This window comes from Anser anser (genome assembly GCF_964211835.1).
Source record: "Anser anser genome assembly, chromosome: 1".
Classification (NCBI taxonomy): domain Eukaryota; kingdom Metazoa; phylum Chordata; class Aves; order Anseriformes; family Anatidae; genus Anser; species Anser anser.
In genome coordinates, this window is record NC_139720.1 from 169,493,242 (window position 1) to 169,520,403 (window position 27,162).

The window sequence follows — 27,162 nt, forward strand, 5'->3', positions numbered from 1 at the left end:
GCCCAAAAGGCAAGCAGCACTGGAATTCTTCTCATCAGTAGAAAGTATCATAGAAAGAGGAGGTCCAGAACACCCGTGTTTTTATTTCTGACACAGTCCTAACTTCTGCAAAGTGAAGGAAAAGTCAGTAATGCTTCAGTTACCTAAGAGTCACAAAGAAGAGAAAACTATGTATTCCACATACACGACAGAACAAGCCATACGGTAGCTCTGCCCTATCGTCACTACTGGTCAGAAAGATTTAAAGTAAATTATAACTGGTTCTGCACCTGTTGATAGAGAGGGCATACTCGCAGCATTCAGCCTTTGGAAGACTGAAACAAAGGAAGACTGACCTAGAGAGCTAGGAACGTGGCATGTACACACACCTAGGGAAGAACGCAAAGTGTATGAGCAATGTTGAAGGAGCTGGCCTCACTAGTGAGGGTGCTCTCCTGCTTGGAAGACCATAGCACATAAAAAAGCCTTCTGACAACTGGAATACATCTTCAAGATAAGGACCGAGGGGTTGGACTATATAAGGACATGAGGACTATAAGTTGGTCAAGTCTGATCTCAGTCTCTTCAAAGATTACAAAGCAAATCATCCTGGAAGCCATGTCCATGAATATGGAAGAACAGGTGACTAGAAACAACTAGCATGGATTTACCAAAGTCAAACTGTGCCTGTGTCTGGCAAACCTGACAAGGCTGGCTCCCTGGATGGGCGAACTGTCAATGTCATTTACTTGGACTTCTGCATAGCTTTCAGATGCCTCCCATAATAAACATTTTGCCCCTTTATGGTAAATTCAACAAGATATGGCTTGCATAGGTAAGTAAAAGGTTGAACAAATTGAGCATAAGCCAGAATTGCATCCTGGCAGCAAAGAAAGCCATGTAGCTACTAGGTTTTGTCCCATTTTGGGCTCCCCATAAAGATAGACGTTAACATACTGGACCAAGGCCAGAACTCTACCAAGATGGTCATAGGCTACAACACATGAAGGGGCTCAGAGAACAATTTTTTTTCATTTGTTTTCCCCTTCCTCCTTCCCTAGCTGCCAGAAGACAAATCTGGACAGGGAAAATCTTATTGTTATCTTCACCTATATAATTGGAACACAGAAACAGGGCCAGACTCTCAGAAGTGCATAGTGACAGGACAATAGGCAACAAGCCGCTACACCTCTGACTAGGTTTTACAAAGACTTTTTCATGAAGAGGACAGACAGACAATGGAATGGGTTGTCCTGAAAGGCCACGGAATCCCCACCCTTAGAGACATTAAAAACTTGACAAAGCTGTAAACAACCTGACCTAAAGTGGCTCTACTCTGCATGGAGGGGTTGGACCAGCTGGCGTCCCAAGGGCCATCTTAATATAAATTATTCCATGGTCCTAGAGGTGCTTACATAACAAAGAATCAAACTCCTGAGTTGAAGAGAATTACTGAAATATGAAATTTAAAGTTTACCTCTTTTGATAAATCATTTCTTTCTTTAGCTTGTGCTTTATGTGACACCTCTAATACTTCATATTTTCTTCTGAGTTCTGACAATTCATGTTCAAATGCATCCCGTTCACTGTTAAAATAAAGTGAAATTATTAGACTTGTAAAATGTAATGAATAAGAGTCCTATGCTTTTGTAATTTCTTAGCCTTCTTTCAGTTCATGACACCGAATTCTACTATCAAGTCACTCACAGAGCAGCTAGTGATAATCTAACCATTTTTAGTTATTAGCACTTGCAACGGAGTCTTATTATAGGAAAGAGTTTTCTTCATTTAAATATTTAAACAATGATTCTAAATTACAGTATACTAATTTTGAATCCCTATCCTAAATTATTTCATCCTCTTCTGATTATTCTTCTTTAGTGTAACTTTGGGCTGTACATTCCATTGCTAAGAGGAGAAATGTAGGTACCCTCGTCTAGCCTTCTAGTTTTGTCAAGATTTTGATGCTATTTCCCGTGACATTCTCCTGAATCTTTTGCAGATATTGAAGTTGAATAAAAAATGACTTCATTCCCATCTTCCTAATCACACAGAAAGCGAAGTACAGTTGTTCTCAATTGCTGCTCTCCCTTGTATGCAGTCCCTTGATGCCAGAGGGAGTAATACTACTCTTCTCATGTTTAAAATATACATCACACATCTGCAAAAATTACATTGGTGCCCTAAATAACAGTGCTTCCCATATGCACAAAGAAGCAGCTCTATGTCACCACTGTAGCTGACCCTGTCAGAGCAGTGGAATGAATGAGCCAGTATGAGCTTGCAGTTTGGAAAAAAGCTAACCAGTTTTACGTTAAGCATAGCATAGCTTTAGAACTGAGATAACTTGCATTACACCAGAACCAGAAGATTTAACAAAACATTTTTAAAGGCAGAAATGAGCCTGGAAGTGATTAACCCGCAATGCTCCCAAATATCCTGATGCAGGCATGCCAGTAGTGCTCCTTCCCCTCCCCTTCGTCTGTGCCTACCTAGATGAATACGACCTACTCTCTCAAATATAGCTTTGGCACGTTCATTCATGCCTTTTTCAACTCAAGACTATTTTAAATGTACACTGTTAAACACAGGGGCCATTCACAAGAAAGTTATTACAATCCACTTAATAAGATGCAGTTGCACATGGGAAGCAAACCATAGCATCAATCCATCCTATTTGCAACAAGCTCCCAGGTAGATTCCAAGGTTGTTTTAGTATATATGGCTGTGAACAGTTATCCAGAAGACAGACCCTCTTTCAAATGAGTTAGTGGCACAGTCATTTGTGTCAATAACTGTACCTGAGCTTATGCAGTATGAACAACAAGGAACTGACAGGGTGTTTTCTATTCATAAACCTCATTTTTGAATCAATTTCCCAAAAAATCTGCCAAAGGCCTGTTTTCACGTACTCGGAAGCACACTGAAAAAGCTGTTGGGGAGCCAGACTGTGAAGTATGTGTCTGAGCGTATTTATAAAAAAATCCATTTTCACTATTTTGCTTATGAGATGGGCACTCAAAGCATAGGCAAGAACTCTAAAATTTGTATTTTAAAAATGGAAAGAGACACTTGAACTTTCTGTAGTTCCACAAAGGTTTTCTTACGATTCTCTGACGAAGAGAATCTTCAAATCTCAGTTCTCATAACAGCCCTTTCAGATTTATGGTTGTTAAACATGTTAATGTTTAAATTGTTAAACATTAATTCCCAAGTTCCTACTCTCTTAATTCACTGTGCGGGCACCCCGCAGTAGAGCCCTAGCCATTTTGTTAGATCACAGCTTTTAAACCCTGAAAAAATAGTATTTTTTCCTAAGGTGTTTGACATTGACAGCTCCCATTTCTATAGTTGCAATGCAACAGGTAGGTTCTTCTGAAAACACAGGAAATTGTTGAATAAACTTTTAGGAAGATAATTTGATGCATCAGATTTTAACCTGTTTCTCATTTTATGACTTCAATATTCTATGCGACATAGCTGAGTTATCAGTGGACAGGTAAGGTAAAATAAGTGGCACACATGAACCAAAAATCATAAAATGAAACTTCAACCTTGATTGAGTAAAATAAAAAGCTTTTAATCTATTCGTATTTGTATATTAGTAGAACATGAAGTTTAGAGATACCTACCATTTTACTTTATCATAATTCTCTTGTCTGTAATCACCTTGTTGAATCATCTGCTTGGTATCAGCCAGTTCCAGAGTTAAACGTTGGCATCTAACCTCAAGTTCTGACCGACTCCTCCTCTCATCTTCATAGCTCTAGAATGCAAGACATTTTAAAGTGACCACAGCTATACTTATATTTACTTAAAACAATCACAGTCCAAGCGTTGTGAAGTCCACTCATATATATTCAAGCGGTAGTATTTGCCAAATACTGAGACAAATGAAATCTCGTACACACCACAAAGTAACCAGCTATATGGATAGTCAAACTTATCTTATTTTAACTGTTGATTAATATACCTATTTTTTTCCTAATGCTCTTGTCCATTAGCCCAACTTCTTAGACCAGTAGCCCTCATATATACACATTTGTAGAACACTGACTGTAACAGAACAAGTCATACCACCTATACAACATTTTCAAAACCAGTCTGCTTATGAAGATACTTGTTGGTCCATTTGGAAAAAAAAAAAAAGAAAGAAAGATAGTTGGTCATTCAGAAACTTTGGGAAGTTCTGTGAAAGTTTCAGCTAGTTATTCCCAAATTTCATCTGGTAGCTTATTCTTGCTGAAACATGTCTTTCAAAGCTTTGGTGAAGGAACAAGCAGGGGAAGAGAAAAAAATAAGGGGAAAAAACGGAACTTACTTACTGATATATCCACATCAATTTCTGTTTTCCTCTTTTTCCTCTCCAGATACCTTAAAAGACTATTATGAACTACTATAAAAGGCTATTATAACTAGAAAACAGGACCCAAGCAAGAGAACACACAGAAAGCACCTGTCTTTTTAAAACACTGGTTATTCCTTATGAAGATAAAGAGAATCCTTAATCATTGTATTATTCCCTTCACCCCCTACAGGAACGGCAGACTTCTATACCTCAATCCACAATCTTCACTCCCTTTCTCAGATTTTTCTACAAAGTAGAATTTAATAGTATTTGTTTTCAGAAAGCTTACTTGTTTGCCCTAAATGCCATACTACCTCATTTCCTAAAACAAAAAAACAAACAAACAAAAAATAACATTATTCCACCCACGGTAGAGAAAAACTGATGGACAACAAGAATTGCTTATTAAAACTTTGATAGTACCCCTCAGGCATGTAAACGTTTTCCCTAGTAACCTAATTCTATCATTCTTCCAAATTGACACCTTCTGTTACTGTTTCCTAAGCCAGTTGACAGCATCCTGAACACTCTCATATTCTGATACATACACCAGTCGTGTGTTTTGCTGCAGGTATTGTTCACTCTTGCAGTGTGAAAAAATCATGTACATTACTACTAAAATCATTTATGAGAGAAAAAACAGGTAATGGCCTGTCCAGTACTCTTATACTGCTCACAGTATGAGACAAGACTAAGTTAAAAGCAAGAGGAATATTATCCCACTATTTGCAAAGTTTAAGAAATTCATGAGTTCTGTTTTAATAATATCCGATTACTACATGAGATTAAACTAAAATGGACTTGCTTTCACGGTAATTGAAGAGTTCTCAACTGCATTTCCATCCTGTGGGGGAAATGCTCTTTTGCAGTGGTAATTCTGCACAGGAACTCCAGTTTTCTTATCTGGGGACAAATTTGTTCTGAATCTCCATTTTCTCCCTGTAAACTCCACTCCGAGCTAACCCATCCCCCATCTGTAATTCATAACTTCTAATACTCAAATCAGCACATTGGTTTTCAAATGCTTTTCTTAGAACATTGCTGAGCTCTGTTTTCTTTTTTTTTTTTTTCAGCATGGTTTATATGTGACGGGCTTGATAATCAATAACAGATGCTTTAGTTATAGTATAACTATCTGGTTATATCCAATGGACATCACAGAATTGTTCTCTACAAGGCCAAATGACTGCCTTAAGATGTGACTATAGAATCAATCATTACTCCCCTGTAGATTAATTTTGTAGTCAGTAACTTGAATAAGTGTTTACTTTTGAAAAAGTAAACTACAAGCTATGCTTTAGACAGGCATATAAAAGAACAGTAATTGTCTTTAGCTAGCTTTTAATAGACAAGAAAAGTTCACAACAACAGGATATATAGAGCGGGTGACTCCTTGTATTTGCTCCTCCTAGACTTGCCGAGAGGAGCAAATACAAGGATAATACTACTCGAGGATAGGGATAGAAACGTACAAAGAACGCTCTTTACCAAACTCAGAGGCACCATAAAGAAAACCTAACAGAATGTCTTTTGGAAAAAACACCTAAATGCTTGTTAGACATTACAGAAATGCACAACTGACCTACTAATCTTACTTACTTACTTACAGATATGCTGTTGACAAATATATTTCACAAATTAACAACTTTTACTTGCCCTAAAATCACACGGATCACGATTTTACACAAAATCATAGCTTTACAAAGTTTTCCTGAAAATTTTGACAAATCAGTAAGAATGTGTAATTTATAGACACAATTGTTATTCATCCTAATGCTTATTTTTAGGTTTATAGTAATTAATGACATACATTAAGCAAGGCAGGACTATACGAGCACAAACATGACTCATCTTGCAATAGGATAGGGTGGTAAGGGCACTTGAAAGTTACGTGCAAACTGAAAGGTTAAGTTTTGATGTAATTCCTTTGTAGATATCATCCTGTGCCATTCTGATGCTAATATCATGCTGAAATTTATACACCACTCACAGAGTGGGCTATTAAAACTCCTACAGTCTTACAGATTTAGCACCTAGAAGACAATTACCAGAAGTATAAAATTAAAATTGGTGAACTACAGATGTATTTCCAAGCACATCTCCAGACAAATCTGTCATGAACATCTCTAAAGCATCGATTAAAAGTTAAATATCTACAAAATTTGTACCTTCTAACACCTGAGACTTAAAACAGGATTTGAATTTTACTCAACAAATCAGTTGTTAATGCCACGATAATGTCAAGCAACAACAAGATATCTCAGGCGATGTGGGAAAGTTAAAGTCTACTTTTGAAAAGTGATACCAAGACATATTTCAACTATCAAACACTTAAACAGATAATTAAACATAGATGGGGCTTTTTTTTGGTCTTTTTGTTTTTAAGGATTTACGGTAATTCTTGAAGAAATACTAATTCTACTGCATAAGCCTCTGTTTTCCAATTACCTGATCTTTCAAGTGTCAAAGGTGCGTTTTAACCACAGGAAAAAGAAGCAACGAGGCAAGTCAAACATTCAGGCTATACACTAACACAGAGAAAAGTCTACAGTATGCATAACTCCAGGTAGCAGATAAACAGACTTCTGGTCTTCTATAGCAATACATCTTAAATACAAGCAATCAAGCTGCCTGCGCTTAGGAAGAATAAGCTCTGCTTTGAATGCGATGAAGTTAATTTGGTTTATAACAACATTCATGTACCCTGAACTGATTTTAAGATCTCTGCACTGGAACATCTTTATCTTTCAATTTATCTCCAAGAGATAGCTTGGATGTCCTGATGAACAGCTTTGTCCTGCTGAAGCAGAAAGTGGGCTTTAAAATGGATCAAGATACACTTTCGAGGACTTGAACTGGAAATAACACCAATAAATAAAAATAACTTGTTTAAATAAGCTGACAAACCTTAACAAAATTTAAAGGATAAACATTACTTACTTGCAATGGAACGTGATTATGGTGATCTTACCAACAACGCATGGCTTTTCTTCAGCTTCTTACTAACTTTTACTACTGCACAGAGTAGCAACTCAGACAAATGAGGTGGTTAAAACAAATGAACCTGTGCTATACGAGATGGGCAGACATACATTGCCTAAAGAAATTAATAGAAATGTCCAACAGACCCAGTGTTTAACCAGAACAGAGGATATCTAGAGAGCACGAGAAGTAGTCCCTACCAAAAAGCGTTTCCATTTTCTTTACAAATACTGGTGATAGGAGGCTGTTTCAAGGAAGCGATTCTAATCTTACATAATCTGCACCATTTTAAACCCAAAGCAGATACAGAAACTAAAGATATAATGACAGACCTCAGTTTTATGATATTAAGCTTCGCTTTTATCCTCCATCTGGAATGAAGAGCAACTTAGGGTAGTCACTGAAGCAAACGCCTACCTAAATTCCAAGTACAAAACGTGGATGACATACTTTTTGAACAAATTCAGTGAGACATAATACATGCTAGGGATTTGCTGATCTTTTGAAAGGCCTGTGGGGATGAGAAGATAAACAACAAAAACGCAGGGAAAAGATTCATCAGCCAATCAAGTAAAGGTAGTATGACTTCACACTATCGACAGATAAGCCTGTGAAAGAAAGTGATCCTGCTTTTAAAAAGCTTATTTCAAAGAACTTCATCTTTGAAGGATCACTCACACGAGCCAGCACTTTCTATTCATATTCTAAAGTACCTAAAAACCTCTGCAAATGTAAAGCTACTATATCATTGTAATGTGTAAACTCCTTCATTATCTGGATGAGCTGCTGCTACTTAGTAAAAATGGCATTTTGTTTCAATTTGTTTATTGGTCAATACAGTATTTATCTGAATACAACTGCCCAAATGACAGGAAAACGTTACACATAATTGGATGAATAAAACATCTGTTCTAGTATGTTGGTATGAAATTGGTAATCTGCCAAGGATTGTAGATAGGACATTACCTGCCATTAAAAATGATAAATGAAAACGTTGATCTACTTTCAAAACAGTGGAGTTCTGCAAGAAAGGTAAGGATGAAGAGATTTAGCATAAATGCCTTTCCTGCAAAAGAAATTGGGGGGAAATAATGAGCTCTTTTTCTCTGGATCTGAGTTGATGAGAATCTACTCTTCACTTAAATGTTCTCAGGTGAAAAAATCCTTGTGATCATTGCATTAGAGACCAGAATTAAGCCATTTGCTCCTTCTGAACAATAACTAGCAATCTATACAAGTCACAGTTTTATATCAAGAGGTAGAAGAACATTAGATATGAAAGAATTTCAGTAGATATATGAGTTTTCCTGAGGCTTGAAAGTGTGAAATTGCTGCCCTGAGCTAACAGTTATTGGTAGAAAAATTTTCTTTGCAGCTTTCTTCCTGTACGAGATAAACATTAACAATAATGAAGGAAAGGAGACACACAGTTAACCTAGAACTGAAGCTTTATTTGGCCTCTGCATTGTTCTCTGGAAGGGACAAGTAATCAAAGCACCGCTTGAAAGAACTGGTGTCTGGGGAAGGCTTCTAGCGTGCAGTCTCTAGTTACAGATGTGAAACCTTCAGCAGAAATCTTAGTGAACATGGTGTTTCTGGAGTGGCAATAGCAGCCTCGATTTTACAACACAGCCAGACACATCTAGTGCCAACTGACCCTTTGGATGCAATAGCTTAGTTCGTTCTTTGAAGGCTATAGAAATGTTTTTCCTCCAGCTGGGAAACATTATCACACAGAAAATTATAAGATCTGTCTAGCAAAACCTGACAGCTACTAATCCCAATTCAGAGACAAGGTCTTAGAAAAGACCTTTGGCCTACATACACTCAACTTTGTCTTTCAGCTACCCAAAGCTTTTAGATAACCGTCAAACTATAAATTTGATTACAAGTCCAGAAGGCAACTTTACAGAAAAAGGGTTATAGCTACAGAAAGGAAGACCTGATAAAATTGTATCAGGACTGAATTCCTGGAAAACATTGCCAAGAAACTTGCAGCCAAAATGAAGAAAGCAATACTTCATCTTCTAGAGCTACAAAGAAAAGTAGAGTTTCCTTCTTGGACTCTCAGTCTTGAGAGAGAGGGAGAAAGAGAGAAGTAAATTACACCAGTTTGAGTAAAGGCTCTAACCACTCTGGAATCAAATGACTCTGAAAATAGTAGGCTGCTGTTCAGCATGGCAACACCCACATCAGAAGTTGGTTTCATTTCTGGCAAGCTCCTGGTAATCTAGCTCTATACCTGGACTTTCTTTTTCTACCCGTACCTCCAAAGGTGGCAATGCCAATGTCATTCGTACTTGAAGTACTGAGCACTGTAAAAGGAGAACTGAAAGAAGTCTGTCCTATACATCTGATAAGAGATCCACCAGCACTTAAATACAAGAACAGCACTTTTACAAGTTCCACCGCCTCCCGCCAGGACTGTTGCTGCTGAACCTGGAACCAAGGGAATTGTACCAATCTAAATCACAAGATGCAATGATTATATAAAGACAGCCATCAACAAAGTGGTCGTACTGCTGAACTACTTCAATCACTTTAAATATCAATCACTTTAAAAACAGAAAATAGAGGCAAAGATCTTTTGACACCAGATGTGTTTATCAGATTATGTTGCAGTGCTAGAAAACAGTCTTCAAACTCCTTTCTTTCGCTACCAGTCCTCAGAAGCAGCTCGCCACCCTACTGGGTCTGTGCTACAGATTGAGCAGGCTTTGATTAAGTGCTAACTGAGAGCAGCGACAGACAATCAACAAGAAAACTCTGTATCAAAGTTGTAAGTTTCTTGCTCTTACTGCTCTGCATACGGGGAATTAAATGAGTGTTAACAGAGGCTGATAAACACTTAAGACCTCCAGCCCCTTCTGAGCAAGAAGAGTATGTTTTCATATACCTAAGGGCACAAACACAGGTGATAAATACTTAAAAGATGCCTTTTGTAGCCTGAAATCAGAAATAAATTTTTTCTCGTACACATTATTTTATGAAATTGCCTATAGAGAAAGAAGATGCAGATTTGTCAATTAGTTCTTTTACAAGGCTACAATGACAATTTAGTTTTTACAGAAGCAAGGTTCCTAGCTAGTGCAGCTGGAGACTTAAAAGCTCAGTTGGCTGCGTGGCTATAACACCAGGTAACTGTACTGAGTTTCCCAGTACTCATTTTTGTGTAAGGCTACATCTGTTGTGCCGAACGAGCTCCTTCCTAAGCAACTCATCTAGCTCCAACCCCCCTGCCATGGGCAGGGACACCTCCCACCAGACCAGGTTGCTCAAAGCCCCATCCAGCCTGGCCTTGAACACTTCCAGGGATGGGGCATCCACAGCTTCTCTGGGCAACCTGGTCCAGTGCCTTGCCACCCTTTTAGAGTAGATATGAGAGATATTTTTTAATCTCCCCTCTTTTAGTTTAAGCCATTACTCCTCGTCGTATTACTACACTCCCTGATAACCCACCTCAATTCTGTACTGGCTAGATAGATTTCCTGCGAGTCTATAGCTAATATTCTCATATTTCTTATGTCTTTATTTCTGAGTGAATATCTACAAATATAAAACTTATGCAGATCTAGTGTTTCCGTGAACAGCCAGAAAAGCCAGCAAGCTCCTCTTTGCCCAAGACTATTTCTAGTTAATAGAAAGATTGGAGATATGCACATATTTTAGTTCCTTTCCATGTTTCTACAAAGGGGAAAAAAGGAAAGTGAAACTACTTAGGAAGAGCCATAATCATTTGCAATACTGAAAACAAAAAGGGAGTACCTTATAGGAAGCGGTTTATTCTTACAGGAAAAAAAAAAAGATCAACTTCAGTGATGACTGTATTTCAAAAATCTGCATTTGTAGTTTCTTAAAGAAGTTTTTAACAAAGTGTTTGGTTTCAGTTTATGAGTAGCATAGATAAAAGAAATACAACCGTCAGAGAAAACTTAAGCGGTAAGAAACATCGGACAGGAAACCAGAGGAAGCATTCAAAGAGCGTAAAGTTTTTTTAATCATAGGCAAGGAACTTCAGCAACTGTATTTCATGCAATTGGAAATAAAGAATGATTATTACACAAAAGTAGTAAAAGGGTGCAAGAGATTAAATAACACTGAATGAAACTGTGTTTTATTTCCTGTTGATATATTTCCTCGTAGTGACGCCTGACCGTATCAAAGGAGTTCAAGTGACAAAGTTAACCCCAACAGTACACATTGAAACCATTTATTTGTATGTTGCAAAAAATGCTGGTGTATATTAGCTTTAGTGTACTAAGTACGTTAGAGATTCTAAAGTACCCTCACATTTTGATGCTCCTCTTGCCTTGCAGGAAACAAACTGAGGTACCTTGTTACGGTGATATTCATCGTTGGGTCAAATCTGAACTTGCTAGAAGCAAAATACTGAGACTCGTGCCTCTCCGTACATAAAATACCAGTATCAGGCCACATTCATTAAAATTCCAAAACATGTCACCTCTACACATAATGGACAGGGGGAAAACTTTACATTAAACTCAACCCTACAAGTTATTCCAAATGTACTAAGCGATCTTATCTGAAACCTAGGAAATGAGATTTCAGAGAAAAGGAAATGAGTCCTAAAGACTTATTTTTATTAGTAACTGTAAAACTTGTGACATTTCAACATCTGGATCTCTTTTCTGATTTTTTTTTTTAAATAAGGTACTTAATCTCACTAATTATCTCCCAGGTTAGGAATGATTATGTAAACGGTGTATAAGCAAAAATAACCACCTCAATTTAACACAGATAAGGTCTAGTGCTTTCTCATCAGCATCAGAAGAAAATCACAGTAAACTTCAATGTTTGAAAAATAAATCAGTGGGAAAGGTGGATAGTGCCATCGTGTGGTTAAAAAAAAAAAACAACAAAAACCAGAGAAACCTCCACATTAAAGAAAGGTCTGTACCAAAGGTCTGTAACAATTGTGTTTTCTAGCACAATTTTAATCACCTACTACTACATTTAATCGCTGCAGAAAAATTAACATGGATGTCAACTAAATCTCGCAAGTATGAAATACTCCTATAGAATTTACTAAGTCAGGGCACATTAAGTGTACAGTGAATGAAAGTGCCCTTGTAAATCAAAGTCAACATCATTAATCTGATTTCAAATATGATCAGAGATGAGCACAAACTAATGCTGAAGCATATAAATGAGAAAATTTTATTGACTTTTTTTTTTTGCCAAATTCAATCAAGAAGAAAAATGAAAACACCATTTTCACAGGACAACCCTGCATGATTTACCATCTCTTTACACTTGATTATTCCATAAGTAAATTTTAAAGGAAAAAAAAAGAAAAAAAAGATGTGGTAACTGAAGGATAATTTCAGAAGTAATGAAATGACAGTGGCATTTAAGTCCCTGTCAGCCATGATTTAGATAAATATAGTTTGGGTAGCTGAAGCTCCAGATTTATGCAGAACTAAGCTACAATACAAAACTAATCAACATCCTAGCTGTATAAGGACACTATTAGTATTTATAAATACCTTAAAAAACAGCATTCTCCTTATATTGTTTCAACTTCTTTAGTCTGAAAACAAAGCCTAAATATATCTAGATAACTTTTCTCTACTTTAGATATTTATCTTACCCAAAATCAAATTGTCTGTTTAGTAGAAAGATAAATTAGAAAACAAAAATATATGAAGAGCATAACAGAGAAGATGTAGCACCAAAGAATGCAAAAAAAATGTTATTTATATATTGTGAAAACAGAAGGTGAAGCAAATTTTTAACAGTACCACCATGTTGAAAACTATATGCTGATCATTTGTGTCTTTGACTACTCATGGATAAATCTGCTGTCTCAGCTTCACCTATCTGAACTTTACCATCAAAGAGCATGACAAAACTGGTAAGAGCTATGTCTTACACCTTAACAGCAGTAAGCTTGTAAGTAGATCTTGCAGGGTAGCAATAATATAAAATTAACTGTTATACAAGCACATAGACAGCACTTTTGCTCTCTATCCATCCCCCAAACTAAATTTTATCCAAAAAACTTTTGTATCATATACATGATTTGGAGCAAGTTTATACGTAGTAATATCTGTTGAGAGATGTGTGTCCCTATGATTCTATGACACATACAAGTATATATATATTTACACAGTTTCTTAGCTGATACAATTAAAGTACACAGACCTCCGTCACACACTTCAGTTGGGATTTGTACCCGCTTAGTTCTTCTGTTAGGGTCTCCTTTTTCGCCTGTAGGTCACTTAGCTCTTTTCTAAAGGAATGGACTACTTCGTAGAATCGAATCTAAAAGAACAAAATATATATTTAAAATTCAGACTGACAAAATTGCAGTATTACAATCTCCAAAACAAGTCAGCTCAATATTTTCGTATTCATAAAATAGTGCATACCAGGAACCTGGGTTGGGGGGTTAAACTAAAGACAGTAACTTTCTTCAGCCTTTGAAAAAAGCAGCTAAGAAATAATCAATTTGTGCTTGGTACTTAAAAAAAAAAAAAGAATAAAGGTAAAGATATACATTTTTGTTCAATGGAGGCAGTGCCCAGTCTGGCTGACTGTAGTGGGTTTACGTGGCAAGGTTTTGGTAGCAGGGGGCCATAGGGGTGGCTTCTGTGAGAAGGATCTAGAAGCTGCCCCATGTTTGATAAGGGCCCCACTGCTGACCAGAGCCGAGCCAATAAGTGATGTTGTTTTGCGCCTCTGTGAGAGCATATTTAAGACAGGGGAAAAAAAAAAAAAAAAACGCTGCGCCACACAGCATCTGGGAGAGTGAGAGGAGTGAGGAACAGCCTTCAGGCGCCAAGGTCAGTGAAGAAGGAGGGGGAGAGGTGCTCCAGGCGCCGGAGCAGAAGTCCCCTGAGGCCTGTGGTGAGGACCATGGTGAAGCAGGCTGTCCCCCTGCAGCCCATGGAGTACCACGGTGGAGCAGGGTTCCACCCTGCAGCCCGTGGAGGAGACCACGGTGGAGCAGGTGGACCTGCACCGACAGAGGCTGCGGCCTGTGGAAGACCCCTGCCGGAGCAGATTCCGGGCCGGACCTGTAGCCCGTGGAGAGGAGCCCACGCAGGAGCAGGTGAGCTGGCAGGAGCTGCTGCCCGTGGGGGATCCAGGCTGGAGCAGTTTGCTCCTGAGGGATGGACCCCATGGTACGGACCCATACCTGGAGCAGTTCCTGAAGAGCTGCAGCCTGTGGGAAGCCCACACCAGATCAGTTCAGCAAGGACTGCATCCCGTGGGAGGGACCCCACAGCACAGGGGACGAGAGTGACCAAGAAGGAGCGGCAGAGAAGAAGCACTATAGACTGACCATAACCCCCGTTCCCCCGTTCCCCTGCGCCGCTCGGGGGGAGGAGGTGGAAGAGGGTGGATGGGGGGAAGGTGCTTTTGGTTTCTTTCCTTTGTTTCTCGCTTCTCTAGCTTGTTAGTAATAGGCAATAAATCTTACTATCTCCCTATGCTGAGTCTGTTTTGCCTGTCACGATAATTACTGTGAGATCTCCTCGTCCTCATCTCAACCCTTGAGCCCTTTTCATCTTATTTTCTCCCCGTTCCTCTTTGAGGAGGGGGAGTGAGAGAGCGGTTGTGGTGGAGCTTGGCTGCGCACCCGAGTAAAACCACCATGCTGACCAAGCAAAAAAAAAAAATAAAAATACAGCTGGAAGGGGAGCACATGGTTGCCCCCTCTACTTGTGCCAATTCCAAAGCCTATTTGATTAGCAGTAAACCAGCTTAATTTGCTAACCCTCCTGAGACAATATACATTTTTTGTGGGGTAGGAAGCCAAGGAGAGAGATGAGCTTTGTTTTCTGCCTGTTCAGTGTGTTCAATCTGCTCCCTGTACACCAAGAAAAAACACAAGAGCAAGCACAGAAGCGAGCACAGCACACCACCAGAAGTCTGACCACACCACCACCACCCACACACTTCCAGCAGTAACGTGGTGCTCTGTGGGTTCAGCTGCATCATGAAACTACACTACCAGTCCATTTGGGTTTTGTGAGATGAATCCTGAAGGAAACGACTGGAAAGCTTGGGTTTCAGCTTCTGTAGAACTATATCCTATCTAAACCAAACACAGTTAATTCTCAGCACCCTTGCCCCCAAAAACACCCCCTCGCACCATCCAAATAGCAACAAAAGCTGCTTTACAATCCAACCAGCTGCCTAAACCAGCTCACCAACACTGTGGCAAAACCCCACAGCTGAACACAGAAAAGGGGAGGCTTGAAGAAACTTAGACTGAAATTAGCTAACACACCCCAAGACTGGGGATGTGGATTTTACCCTATTCCAAGGGGATATGTCCCAGAATTACAGTTATCATTCTAGGCTTACTATACAATACATTTTGGAAGAAAAAAAACCTCATACATACAGTATAAATACTTCCGGCATAAACACAAATGCGCCCCTGCACAATTGGCACTGGAAAGTCTTATAAAAGGATTTTTTTTAAATCTATTTAACATATACTCCTTCCTTATCCCACGCCACCCCACTCCCATCATAAGCGTAGCCTCTGATAAAAAAAAATTGTCAGATTTATAAAGCTTTCCCAGAACACTTCTACTGAACGAGAACAGACACAAAAAAAAAATCAGTATTAAAAACACAAAGTTAACAATAAAAACAAAGGAAAACGCAAAGAAGAAAGAGCCTTTATGGCAGTACTTAGTACTCCCCCCCCCACTACAACTTCTGGATTAACTTCCTACCTTAAAATGTTTATTTAGGGATTTAGGGGGATGAATAGATTACTTTGCATTTTCAGGCAAAAACTACTGTGCCCCCTCCCACCACTAATATTTTATTTTATATATGCATAAATAAGAAATGCAAGTAAAAAAGTATAGATAAAATCAGTGTTCAAGAACAATCAAACATTTCCATGCAGGAAGGCTGGCCTCCATTGCGCTGTAATTAGCAGGAGATAATGAGAAGTGTCCAAGGGATTTTCAATTTGTTATGGTTGTTTACTTACATCCTTAATTTCCCTCCTAAGTGATAGATTTTTAAAACTAATCCAATTTAACCCAAGATATGGTATGACAATTTTCTTCGTGTTCCAAATATTTCAAATGACAAATTCAACTGTCACATGCCACAGTTCTACTACAAGTTGTATTTTCATTTTAAGTGAACTAACTTAATTTTCTTGCTTTATTGTTTCACTACTATTTTATTCATGCAGTATTCTAGTCCTACAATATTTAAGGAGTATTTTTTCACGTGTGTCTGTGAAATCACATTGCTTCTAACAGGTTCACATGAAATTAAACAGTGAAGTTAGTTTTGTGGCTTCTTTCTGACCTACTCCAGGCTTCAACTACATCCTTACAAAAATGCTTTAGAAATGTGCATGCAATGAAGTAAGTATGTACAATTTAACTACAGCTTCTATCTGTCCAGATTCTTTCGGAATTAGTCTGATTGTATCTGAAGTTGTACACTGAATTTCAAGCAAACCTCCCCCCTGCCCCTCCCAAAACCGATTATAAAATTTTTAAATTATTTTTCTTAAAAAGCTTTGTTGTCACCAATAAAAGCACTTTAAAAAAAAAAAACCTTTATGGAAACCTAGTGTCCTGGTTTCAGCTAGGATAGAGTTAATTGTCATCCTGTTACACAGCTGGTATGGTGCTGTGGTTTGGATATAGGATGAGAACAATGCTGATAACACGCTGATGTTTAGTTGTTGCAGAGCAATGACTGCACAGAGCCAAGGACTTTCCAGCTCCTCACACTGCCCTGCCAGTGAGGAGGCTGGGGGTGTACCAGAAACTGGGAGCGGACACAGGCAGGACAGCTGGCCCAAACTGGCCAAAGGGATGTCCCATACCACACAGCTGCATGCTTTAGGGAGCTGGAGGGAGTTGGCTGGGGGAGGCTGCTCAGGGTCTGGCTGGGCACTATTGGTCAGTGGGCGGTGAGCAACTGCATTGTGCATCACTTGTTTTGTGCATTCCTTATCATAATTATTACCATTATTTTCCCTCCCTTTTCTGTCCTATTAAACTGTCTTTATCTCAACCCATGAGTCTCTGGTTGTCCCCCCCATTCAACTTGGGCAGGGCAGTGGATTACTGAGTGAGCAGCTGTGTGGTGCTTAGTTGCCTGCTGGGTTAAACCACAACAGCTAGTTTGGCTACAAATTGGTGGGTGCAAAAGAAGGGAAAATTTGGCACCTGTCAAATGAAGTTACATGAAAGCAGATGCTACAGTTAAGCACCTTCTAAAAGAAGAGAGCAGGTCAGCTGTAGGCAGCAAAAATGATACAAACAAAAGACACAGTGATTAAAATCAAACCTATCTGAATAAGAAGAAACCATTTTTAACAGCTTTTTTCCCCCTTCAGGGTTCAGAAGGAAAACGTAGCTTTTACTTACCTTTCTAGCCTACTTAAAACTGAACAATTGAGACATAACTGCAGACTGACTCATTTAAACAATTTTTTTTTAAAACACAGATGCGTACATAAAATGCTCACAACTTTATTGAGAACGTTAAGTGATTCAGCTGCCAAGCACCAGTTCAGTGCCCTGAAGTGCTTTAAAGTTTCACATATGCCATTTCTTTAAAATAATTTTCAAAAGTGATGAAAAAAAAATCTAAGTTTTTACATACAAGTTGAAAACAAACCAACAAAAACAACAATAAGAAAGAAAGGTGCTTAAAATACTTGTCATTTGTTATCACCTTAAATTTGTCATCGTCATCCAGGATGAACATTGCTTAGCCTTAGCTCTAACATGTCACTATTGCACCCCTTTGTGGAAGAAAAGAGAAAAACATCTCACATTTGTTTTAATTCTAGTATTTTAAGTTTGCAATATCTGTATTTCAAACTGTACTCCTGCTGTTTGTCCCTGTTGCAAATCAAGTATATGCATGGTATATAAATTTGCTTGCATCCTGAAGAATTGGAAGGCAGTATTTTAATGCTGATAAATAGAAAAAAGTTCTCATCTTCAAGTCTGGAGATTTCTTGCTCAAATTTTCTCTAAGCAGAACCCTTTCTTGCCAAGAGAAGTTTACCCTAATATCAATAGGCTATACTATTGGTCTGCGCATAAATCTGCATCCAGACATTTTATCTGCCTGAGTAACACACTGTTCTTCCTTAGGTGAGCAAAGCTGAGAAGAGCATCAGAAGAAATCACTTTCTTCTCAACATCCTTTCCTAGCCTCCAGGAGTCAAATGGATACACAGACAGGCCATGTAAAACATCTTTGTACCCTCCCAGTGTCCGTATCAGCTGAATAACTCAAAGTAATGATAAGCAAGCCCTGGGCTTAAGTGGTATGCTCAGGTTCACACTGATCCCGTTGTGAAAAAAGTTGGGAGAACAAGCAGAAAAGAGCATCTTACTACAGTATATCTTCAGAATATCTTCTCCTGGGAGGAGGAAAAAAAAAAAAAAAAGACCAAGACCAGCAGTTCTTCAAAAGAACCAGATGACATATGTGTAAGGAGGAAAGGGGCTTTAGTGAAGTGGAGTCTGGGTCACCAAGCACTTGGCTGAATGCAAAAGGAAAATAAAGGTAGAAGGTAGATTGGGGTAGAAGGTGGCTCTTACCACTCTCACTTCACAGCTTTTTGAGAACCCCCTTCTACTCACAAACACAGTCCAAGCACTTTAATCATACTGTGACAGCTTCACTTAAAGCAGTTGGCAAGGCCATTAATTCCTGATGCCTGTCCTGCTCAGCGACACAGGCTTTTAAACTGCCTGTCAATCAGTTCCTGAAGGAGGGGAGCTTCCTGCACACCAATTTCAAGCAAGCTGACATGGAGTTCAGTTTCTGTTTAAGGTCTGTTTTGTCAACCATGGTAGTGCAGGAATCAGCAAAACAAACAACCTTCAAATACTTTATATAAAGGATAAGGGGTGGAAGAGACAGTTAGGGGGTAGTAACCTAGTAGGCTCCAACCTAAGCATTTTTGTTTATCACTCAGAGCCTTAAAATTTTCCTAGTACTTTCAGAAATCCAAGTTTTGGAACTTCTGAAAGAGATGTTCCCAAGAACATCTTTGGCTAAGGATGATAGGCTTTATTTCTCTGTACAAGTCTAGAATATGGTGTATGATGACTTCCATCCAACAAGAGAGCTCACTCACACGGTATTTATAACTCAACTAGCACACTAAGCTTTTTAAAATCATGTTAATTACACCTTCCTTAATAACTGCCTCTATAGGTAAGTACAATACTAGCACTTTGGTGAATCAGAGTTACATATCTAAACCCTTTACATTCTCAAAAGTGAGCCCAGGGTGTTCTGGACATGTCCATAGTCTGTGAGAACATTGCCTTTTTACTGCTAGCTGAATACTGCTCCCTCTCCCCTAAGTTTACCCATGATCCAGAATTAACAAACTTCTTAAAGCAAGGAAGTCAGAACTAAAGCATAATTTAAGCTACTCTTTATCTTCTGTATTTAGTCAGAGACAGGAAAACACCAGATTGAAAGCATGAGAGAAGCAAGAGATGTTTGCAAGAACCATCCTAACTCGCTGGCAAAGCTGAGTTTCAAATTCCTATTTTCACCCTGCTGTATTCCAGATCACCGACGTGTCATTGCTCACCATTTAATTGAAACACCCCATTTGTGTTACTCTCTTATCAGCAGTTCAACTCTTCAAGCGATCAGAGTCTGGGATTAAAAGGTTCTCTTCTTTACTGGAATCCAATCAGAATGGATTGATCCAAATGCACATCTGCACAAAAGTCTTTCATTTCTAGCTAAGGAAGAATAAGAACTCTAGACATCCAGAATGGCTTCTACAATCTGTAGATCCCCTTGATTTCAAATAAAAGCAGTTTACAGCTTGTGGTGGGTTGGCCTGGCCAGCAGTCATATTCCCATATATTTGCTCACACCCTCCCTGCCCCCACTTGAGGCAGGACAGTGGAGAGAATGGGAAGTTTTCTCCACAGTTTAATACCAGAAAATGAAAGGGGAATTTGGAAGAAAAAAACAATGCAAAAACAGTCATCACCTCCCACAAACAGACCAGTACGCAGCCAGTCTCGACAGTGACCTTTGAAGCAGCCATCACCACTCCCATCCCCCAACCTTCTTTCTCTGCCTTCAGTTTATGTTGCCAAGCATGACACTATGTATACAAGCCTTTGACCAATTTAGGTCACTTGTCCCAGCTGTGTCTCCTCTGACACTCATGATCACCCCTAGCTTGATCACCTTAGGCAGGAGTCAAAGCAGGGAAAGAGAGGGCCTTGACACCACAATCACCAGGAACAGCCAAAATGCTGGTGTGTTATCAACACTGTTTTAGCCACAAATCCAGAACACAGGAAGATGTAGGCTACCATGAAGAAAGTTAATGCCATCCCAACCAGACCCTGCACACAGGTCTATTCCAAGCCAACACAGGACACAATACTCACAGAAACATATTCAGGGATGGAAAGCTGATCTTCAGGCAGAGACTTTAGCTTCTCATAGCAGTCATCTGTTAATTCCAAGCCTCGCAAGCTCCGACGGATATCTCCAGCCCTCTCTCTTAATTGATGATTTGTTTCCTCCAGCTGCTTTTGTCTCAATAAAATAGTTTCCATTTCTTGTTTCATTAGAGCTTGATGTTTTCTTTAAGATTGATTTGAAAACAGAAGACATGAAGCAGTGAGTAAGACAAGTCAAAAACCTGCACGATATCCTAGCAAGGGAGTTATGCTTGTGTCATAAAGGAGAAAATTTAGAGTATGATTAGGAAATCAGTGCAAGAGTATACACCACCATGGTTACACAATCACATCTGACATCGTATAAATAGAAAAACAGGAGCTTCATAGTCCCACACACAGTTCAGCAAAATTGTACTGACAGTAGCCCGAAGTCACTGACAATAAATACTATGTTGATTCTGTGAAGTGACAATTAACCTCCATATGTGCTGACTTGAATTTATGAATTAGTTTTAATTTGCCAATTAAAGGGTTAAAAAGCAGAATTTATTTCCAAAATCCAAGGAACTAATAAATCACCAAATAAAGCTGTATTAACTTCAACCCGTGTCTCTCTGAGTGTCAGAATATACATACTTATGGTCTATTCCATACACATCCATCCCTTCATACTCTATCCTGTAAATACCTGTTCTGCCCTGTACATACAAATCGGGGTCCTTTAAAAAAAGCAACAAACGTTTAAACAAGCAATGTTACTTCCGGACTCAAAACACTGCCATCACTATTCTCACCAGTGACAAGGTACTGTATAGCAAGAGAACTGGATGTTTAGCAAGAGATGTTTCAGAAGTTGTCTTTTTTTTTTTTTTTTAAATCAGAAGCAACTGTCTTTTTTATTTTTTTCTGTAACACTTCAAATCATATTCAAATTAAATTGTTCTTCAAAAAGCAGTAGCTTCTAAATTATTTTAGAAGTCATAAATTTAATCATTAGTATAACAAGACAATTCTTTTTTCAAAAGAAAACTTCTCATCAAAGCAGTCATACAAAGACGTTTTCCGTAGATAGTCTATGATTCTGTTAAACAGGGATGAGAATTGAGGCAACAGACAACTAATGAAAAAAGTGAAGAAAGGAAAGCAATTCAACCTTTTTATGCCCACTAGTATTACTAGTATTTTGAACGTTACTACTTTAGGGAGTTAGATAATTTATTTATCTCAGATAATTTATTATGAGCAATCAAAAATATTCCCCCTTGTGCAAACAGCCATACAGAATTAGAGACACTTCTCCAACAATCAGCTGCTCTTGGTTGAAAGTCTGCTGATCTCAGATCTGTCTTTATAGCACTAAATCTGTTCCAGGATTATTACAGAATATGACTTTGAATTAGTCACATCCTCTGAGTTGGTGTATTCTTTACTGTAACATGAGACAGTTTAGTAATGTTCTCCCTTCACAGACCACTTATAGGTGTTAAAAAATTTAATTGCCAAAGTAACCTGGGGAAGCCTGCTATGCTAGACAGTCTATTCTCAGCTATAGATTAATTCAAAATGCTGCAGAAGAGCAAGGAGAAAAGTAAATTTCTGCCTCATTAACATGAAGCATTTCTGACCAAACTGCAATCCCTGGAAGTGTTAAGGGTAAGCCCTTACCTTTCCTAAGTCATACAGGCTGAGCAGTTATAAAAAATTCAATTTTAGTGATTCAAAGTCTGCTCCCTCTACTTGCTCTTTTTGCTCTTTACAGTTTTTTAAAACATCCCTTATACAAGTTCCTATTAAATTTTGAATGCAGATAACAATAAAGTCAAAACCGCAGACTTCAGTAAGTGAGAACTGAATTAAAATTTACTTATTCTGAACTGTTTAGAATGGAAATATTAGTATAATCTGCAAAATAAAAATATTCCTGCAACTGATAACCACCACTTTTCATTAGCGTGAATTAATCTGAGTTCCTATCAATAAACTATTAAAGTTTTTAGCTTTACTTTGTCATACCTAGCGTCTTCTTGCTGTAATGCCAGCTGGCTATCCAGTCGTAAAGACAACAGCTGCTTTTGATGGATTGCATCATTAAGCTTCTCTTCCAGCTCTTCAATCTAAAGAAAACAAAATGCAGAAAATAAGTTACCTTTTGCTTGTTTGCTAAGCATTTATTTTAAAGAATTACAACTATTAAGAAAAAGCAGAGAACTGGAAATACAAAGATGATTGTCTAACAAAGTCTCTAAATATGCTAAGGCTTCACAAAATACAATACGGATTTTGCCCCAAATTAGAAAGACTTAGTTCTACGACTGCTTATTTCATCCAGATAGCTACTTATCTGGCTGATTTCAAAGTAACCTTAAACTTATGCCAACAAACCAGTGAAATGACCAGTTGTACAAGAGGTTGTAAACCTGGACTTCACACAAATGTTGCAAAACTTTTACAAAACCTTTCTTAGTTTCACCCATCTTAATTGAAATTGTACACAAAATCTCCTACTATTATTATTATTACTATGTAGCATGTTTTAGCTACATCTTCACTAACAGATTACTCAATAACATTCAGAGGACTTTTTCTAGCCTACATCAAGTTCAGCTTAAAAGCCCCATTAACTTTTTCACATCAGTGGCAAATTATTTACTGTTTCTGAAAAAGAAAACAGGTCTTTTTCCTTTTACTTTAGAAATGGAAAAAACTAAATAGACCTAACGTGATCCCAACTCATCCATTTGTAAGTGTAACACCTCGGCCAACTCAGTTACATCTTCTGTACCTTTGTTTCCTCCTTTTGTTATTTTAAATAAATAAACAAATAAAACGCTAAGTAGGATTCCAGTACACAGTTCTGAGACATCCTTTTGAGAACTCAAGCTTCTACGACACTCTAAAAGCAGCAGAAACAAGAAACGATTGTATGATGAAAGAAACGTAACATTTCTTACCTTGGTCAAATATTCTACTTTCAAGTTATCAATCATCAAGTTTTTCTGAGATAATTCTATTTTAAGCAGCTGAAGATTATGGAGCAACTCTTTCCGTTCGATCAGCTGCTTTGTGACTTTCACAGTACCTTCCCTCTCTTCAGAGGAAGAGAGATCATCGGTTGGGATGGTGGTTTCTAAGCTAATATCTTCAGACTCCAAGGAGCTAGAGATGTTTACTTTCCTGATTTCCTTAGAGCTTTTACGTGACATTTTCTTTCACTATTTTAAACACTTTTTAAAGTTATATTTTGAGACGAACCCCCTGAAGAGTCAACTGCAAAAAAGCAAAACAGTTAAGACATGATGTCACTATGAAAATGAACTAAACAAGCAATACTTCTCAACATCATAGTAATGTATTTCTTCTTCACTTACGGAAGACATTTTAAGAAGTTCCAAACAGGGTGGTTTCCCAAGGACTCTCTCTTTTAATATACGATACTAACAAGGGTTTTGATACTATAAAATAACGATACTAACAAGGGCTTTGACTTCAGTAAGCCTACTGCTGGCACACCTGCTTCTCACACTGCCAGAAGAGCATTCAAGGAAACCCCAAGCCATAAAACATCAGAGAGCGTCACCCAGCAAGGGGCACAACACGAGTGGGCCGAGAAAACAGAGAAGGCACCCCCTGAAGCCCAACTTCATCCCTGTTGTTTTTACCGGGCTGATGTGCCTGGTACCTTAGGGGTACCTCCCAAAACCGAGGCACTGGGGGTTCCCCGGGCTGCCTGCCCTGGTGGGGCCATGCCTGCCCGGGGCAGGGGGTAGGACCGGGGTGCTCTGCAGGGTCCGGAGCCGTTACAGAGCTCCGGGGTTCGCTCAGCACCCGCATCTACTTACGCACCACCGGGGACAGGCCGCGGGTTTTGCTCCAGAGACGCACAGCCGAGCGCACGCTTCTGGAGGACCGAGAGAGGGGTGGGCTCGGACTCCCCGGGGCGGCCGGGCGCCACACAGCACCACCGGCCCCACAACCGCTCTCCCGGCCGCGTTCCCGCCTCCCCCTCAGCGCGGCTGCGCGACGCCATCACCGCGGCGACGCGACCTCCGCCATCTTCCCCCCCCCCCCTTCCTCCCTCTCTCTCTCTTTCTGCCTGCCCGCCGGCTGGCCGCCATGTTAACCTCGCGGACCTTCCTGAAGCGGACCCGGGCTGGTTCCGTGCTGAAGGTGGTGCGGGAGCACTACCTCCGCGACGATATCCCCTGCGGCGCCGCCGCCTGCCCGCTCTGCCCCCCGCGCCCCGACGGCGGCCCCAGCGTCTTGGAGGAGCGGCCCAGCGGCGCTGCCAGCAGCCTGTGCCCCGGCCCGCACTACCTGCTGCCGGACACCAACCTCCTCCTCCACCAGGTGAGCCGGGACGGGGGACAGCACAACGCCTCCCCCCGGGCTCCCCCCCGGCCGCTGTTAAATCCCCGTGGGCGCCATTACCCCGCGTCCCGTCCCCGGGGCTGCTGAGCCCGGGCCGAGGAGCTGCTCCCCTTGTCTTGCCTCTTCTCCTGGCTTTGGGTTGCCTCCTCCTTACAGGGTTTTGCTGTCTGAACGCTGGGAGTGGAAACCCGGTTATTATTTGGTTTGGCGTGGGTGTGGAAAGGCAGGCAGGGAGGGTGAGCAGATGCTAGAGCACCGATCTGGATCCTCATGTGGCCTCTTGTGTTTTGTAGCCCATATGAGTTGTCCTAAATACGCCTCCTGTCCTTCAGGGACTGCCGCAAGCTTTATAGCGTGGTGTTGGTTCCATGTGATAAATAGAGCCTACAAAGTTATCCCAGGTACAGCTCCATGAGTTTGGGATGAACTCTGCAACCCATCGCTAATTATATAGTGGCTTGAGTCTGGGCAACACAGATGGTACAGCAGGCTGGGAGATGGTGAATTTTCAAGCTCAGTATTTAATTTGTTTGTTTGTTTGTTTTAATACTGTTGAGTACATCAGTAGAATGTAGAATATCCCCTGCAGATGTTGGAGGCTGGAAGATGTGGGTCCTGAATGCTGTCATTCCTTACTCAGGAGAGGGGCACAGCACTCTCGTGTTTTAGCAGTTAGCAATATTAAAAGCGGTAAGTAAGGGTTTTCATGCAAAACAGCAAGAGAGTGGATGTTTTCAGCCTGTTCTCTGTGAACTTCTCATTGTCTGTTGGTAAAGCTTGCATATGTTGTAGAGCACTCTGAGAACTTGCTAGGATGCAGTACTATGAACCAGAGCAGAGGGTATTAGGCAGTCTTGGTAACAACAGGAAAAGGTTTTGTCTAGCAACTGGAACAGGATTGCAACAGTAACACTTGGCCTGGTAATTCCGCTTGTGTGTAGAATAGTATTAAACTTCTTGCTCTATATACATTGTTCTAGGTCATCTAAACATCCATCAGAGAAGCTTGGTCTGGTGTTGCTCTTAATTGTTTCAGCTATACCTCATCTTTGCCTCTTTTTGGAGGTGGGTTTACACAGTTGCTTGCCACAAGCTCAGAAATGAAGCATGCATCTTTTTCTCCTGACAGGAGCATGGGTTTTTGGACATGGTTATATACTGTGGCTGTCAGGAGCAGACAAAAAAAAAAGGTGCTAAATTTAAAAGAAAAAAATACAAAAACAAGAGATTGAAAAATCCAATTTGAGCTTTTTGCCTACAAGCAGAAGGGTGCAGCTTATTATTCACTTCATATTCCCAATGGCAAGAGAGAAAGGCAGGAATAGCATGTTAGCATACATTAGTTTTTTGCATATTAACCAAACAAATACTTCAAATCCTGTTATTGGACAGAAAAAAAGTACAATTCTGATGCATTTCCATTTTGTTCCTCAGATTGATATACTTGAAGATCCTGTTATCAAGAATGTCATTGTGCTACAGACAGTTTTGCAAGAAGTCAGGAATCGGAGTGCACCGGTGTACAAACGAATTAGAGACGTGATTGGAAACCCGGAAAAACATTTCTATTCTTTCACCAACGAGCATCATCGGTAAGGTGTAGAATAGGGTATAATAAGGTTGTGTAGATGTCCACTAAAAAGCTGGGAAACAACTGGAACATGTGAACTAGGCAAATAAATTAGATGGACACGTCGGTCTAATTAGTGCATAACACTATATACTTCTAAAGAATCCTATTGGGAAATAATTGAATGTTCCATGAGCTTTTTAATTTTTTAACTGCTGTAGGCACATACATATTCTGAAAAGGGTATTGACTAAACTTTACGGGCAATAGTGTTAACCTGCACAATGGAATAATGCTCTTCTATTTCAGTGTTCCTTTTAAACATATTCTAATGCTTTATTAATATACCAGCTCAATCTGTAGGATAATTCAAAAATCTGTTAGTTAGGTAGTGACAGAAGGGTCTAAGAAATGAAGATGCAATTAATTTGCCTCTATTTGTGTTCGTAAGTAGTTTCCATTGCAGCAGTATCACAGTTACAGGA

The 27,162-nt window shown here is 39.5% G+C and overlaps 2 protein-coding genes across 8 annotated transcripts in view; one reads left to right on the forward strand and one right to left on the reverse strand.

Moving 5' to 3' along the window:
• PIBF1 (progesterone immunomodulatory binding factor 1) overlaps positions 1-27,162 on the reverse strand; it is a 146,674-nt gene that overhangs the window by 103,378 nt on the left and 16,134 nt on the right. For 2 of the 6 annotated variants that reach the window (XM_083810488.1, XM_083810483.1), the window contains exons 1-7: positions 24,583-24,723; positions 23,691-24,006; positions 22,753-22,853; positions 20,722-20,920; positions 13,475-13,594; positions 3,612-3,745; positions 1,457-1,565 (exon numbers count right to left, since the gene is read on the reverse strand). In XM_083810488.1, the coding sequence (XP_083666614.1) occupies positions 1,457-1,565; positions 3,612-3,745; positions 13,475-13,594; positions 20,722-20,920; positions 22,753-22,853; positions 23,691-23,942 (915 nt within the window). In that variant the 5' untranslated portion in view covers positions 23,943-24,006; positions 24,583-24,723. Of the gene's footprint in view, positions 1-1,456; positions 1,566-3,611; positions 3,746-13,474; positions 13,595-20,721; positions 20,921-22,752; positions 22,854-23,690; positions 24,007-24,578; positions 24,724-25,167; positions 25,688-27,162 lie in introns of those variants that run through there. The other 4 variants (XM_083810487.1, XM_083810485.1, XM_083810484.1 and 1 more) reach the window with 4 other exon arrangements.
• The window catches only part of DIS3 (DIS3 homolog, exosome endoribonuclease and 3'-5' exoribonuclease), a 29,822-nt gene continuing 27,413 nt past the window's right edge, over positions 24,754-27,162 (forward strand). Inside the window, exons 1-2 of one of the 2 annotated variants that reach the window (XM_083810314.1) lie at positions 24,754-25,086; positions 26,542-26,699. In XM_083810314.1, the coding sequence (XP_083666440.1) occupies positions 24,853-25,086; positions 26,542-26,699 (392 nt within the window). In that variant the 5' untranslated portion in view covers positions 24,754-24,852. The remainder of the gene's footprint in view (positions 25,087-26,541; positions 26,700-27,162) is intronic. The other variant, XM_083810315.1, reaches the window with a different exon arrangement.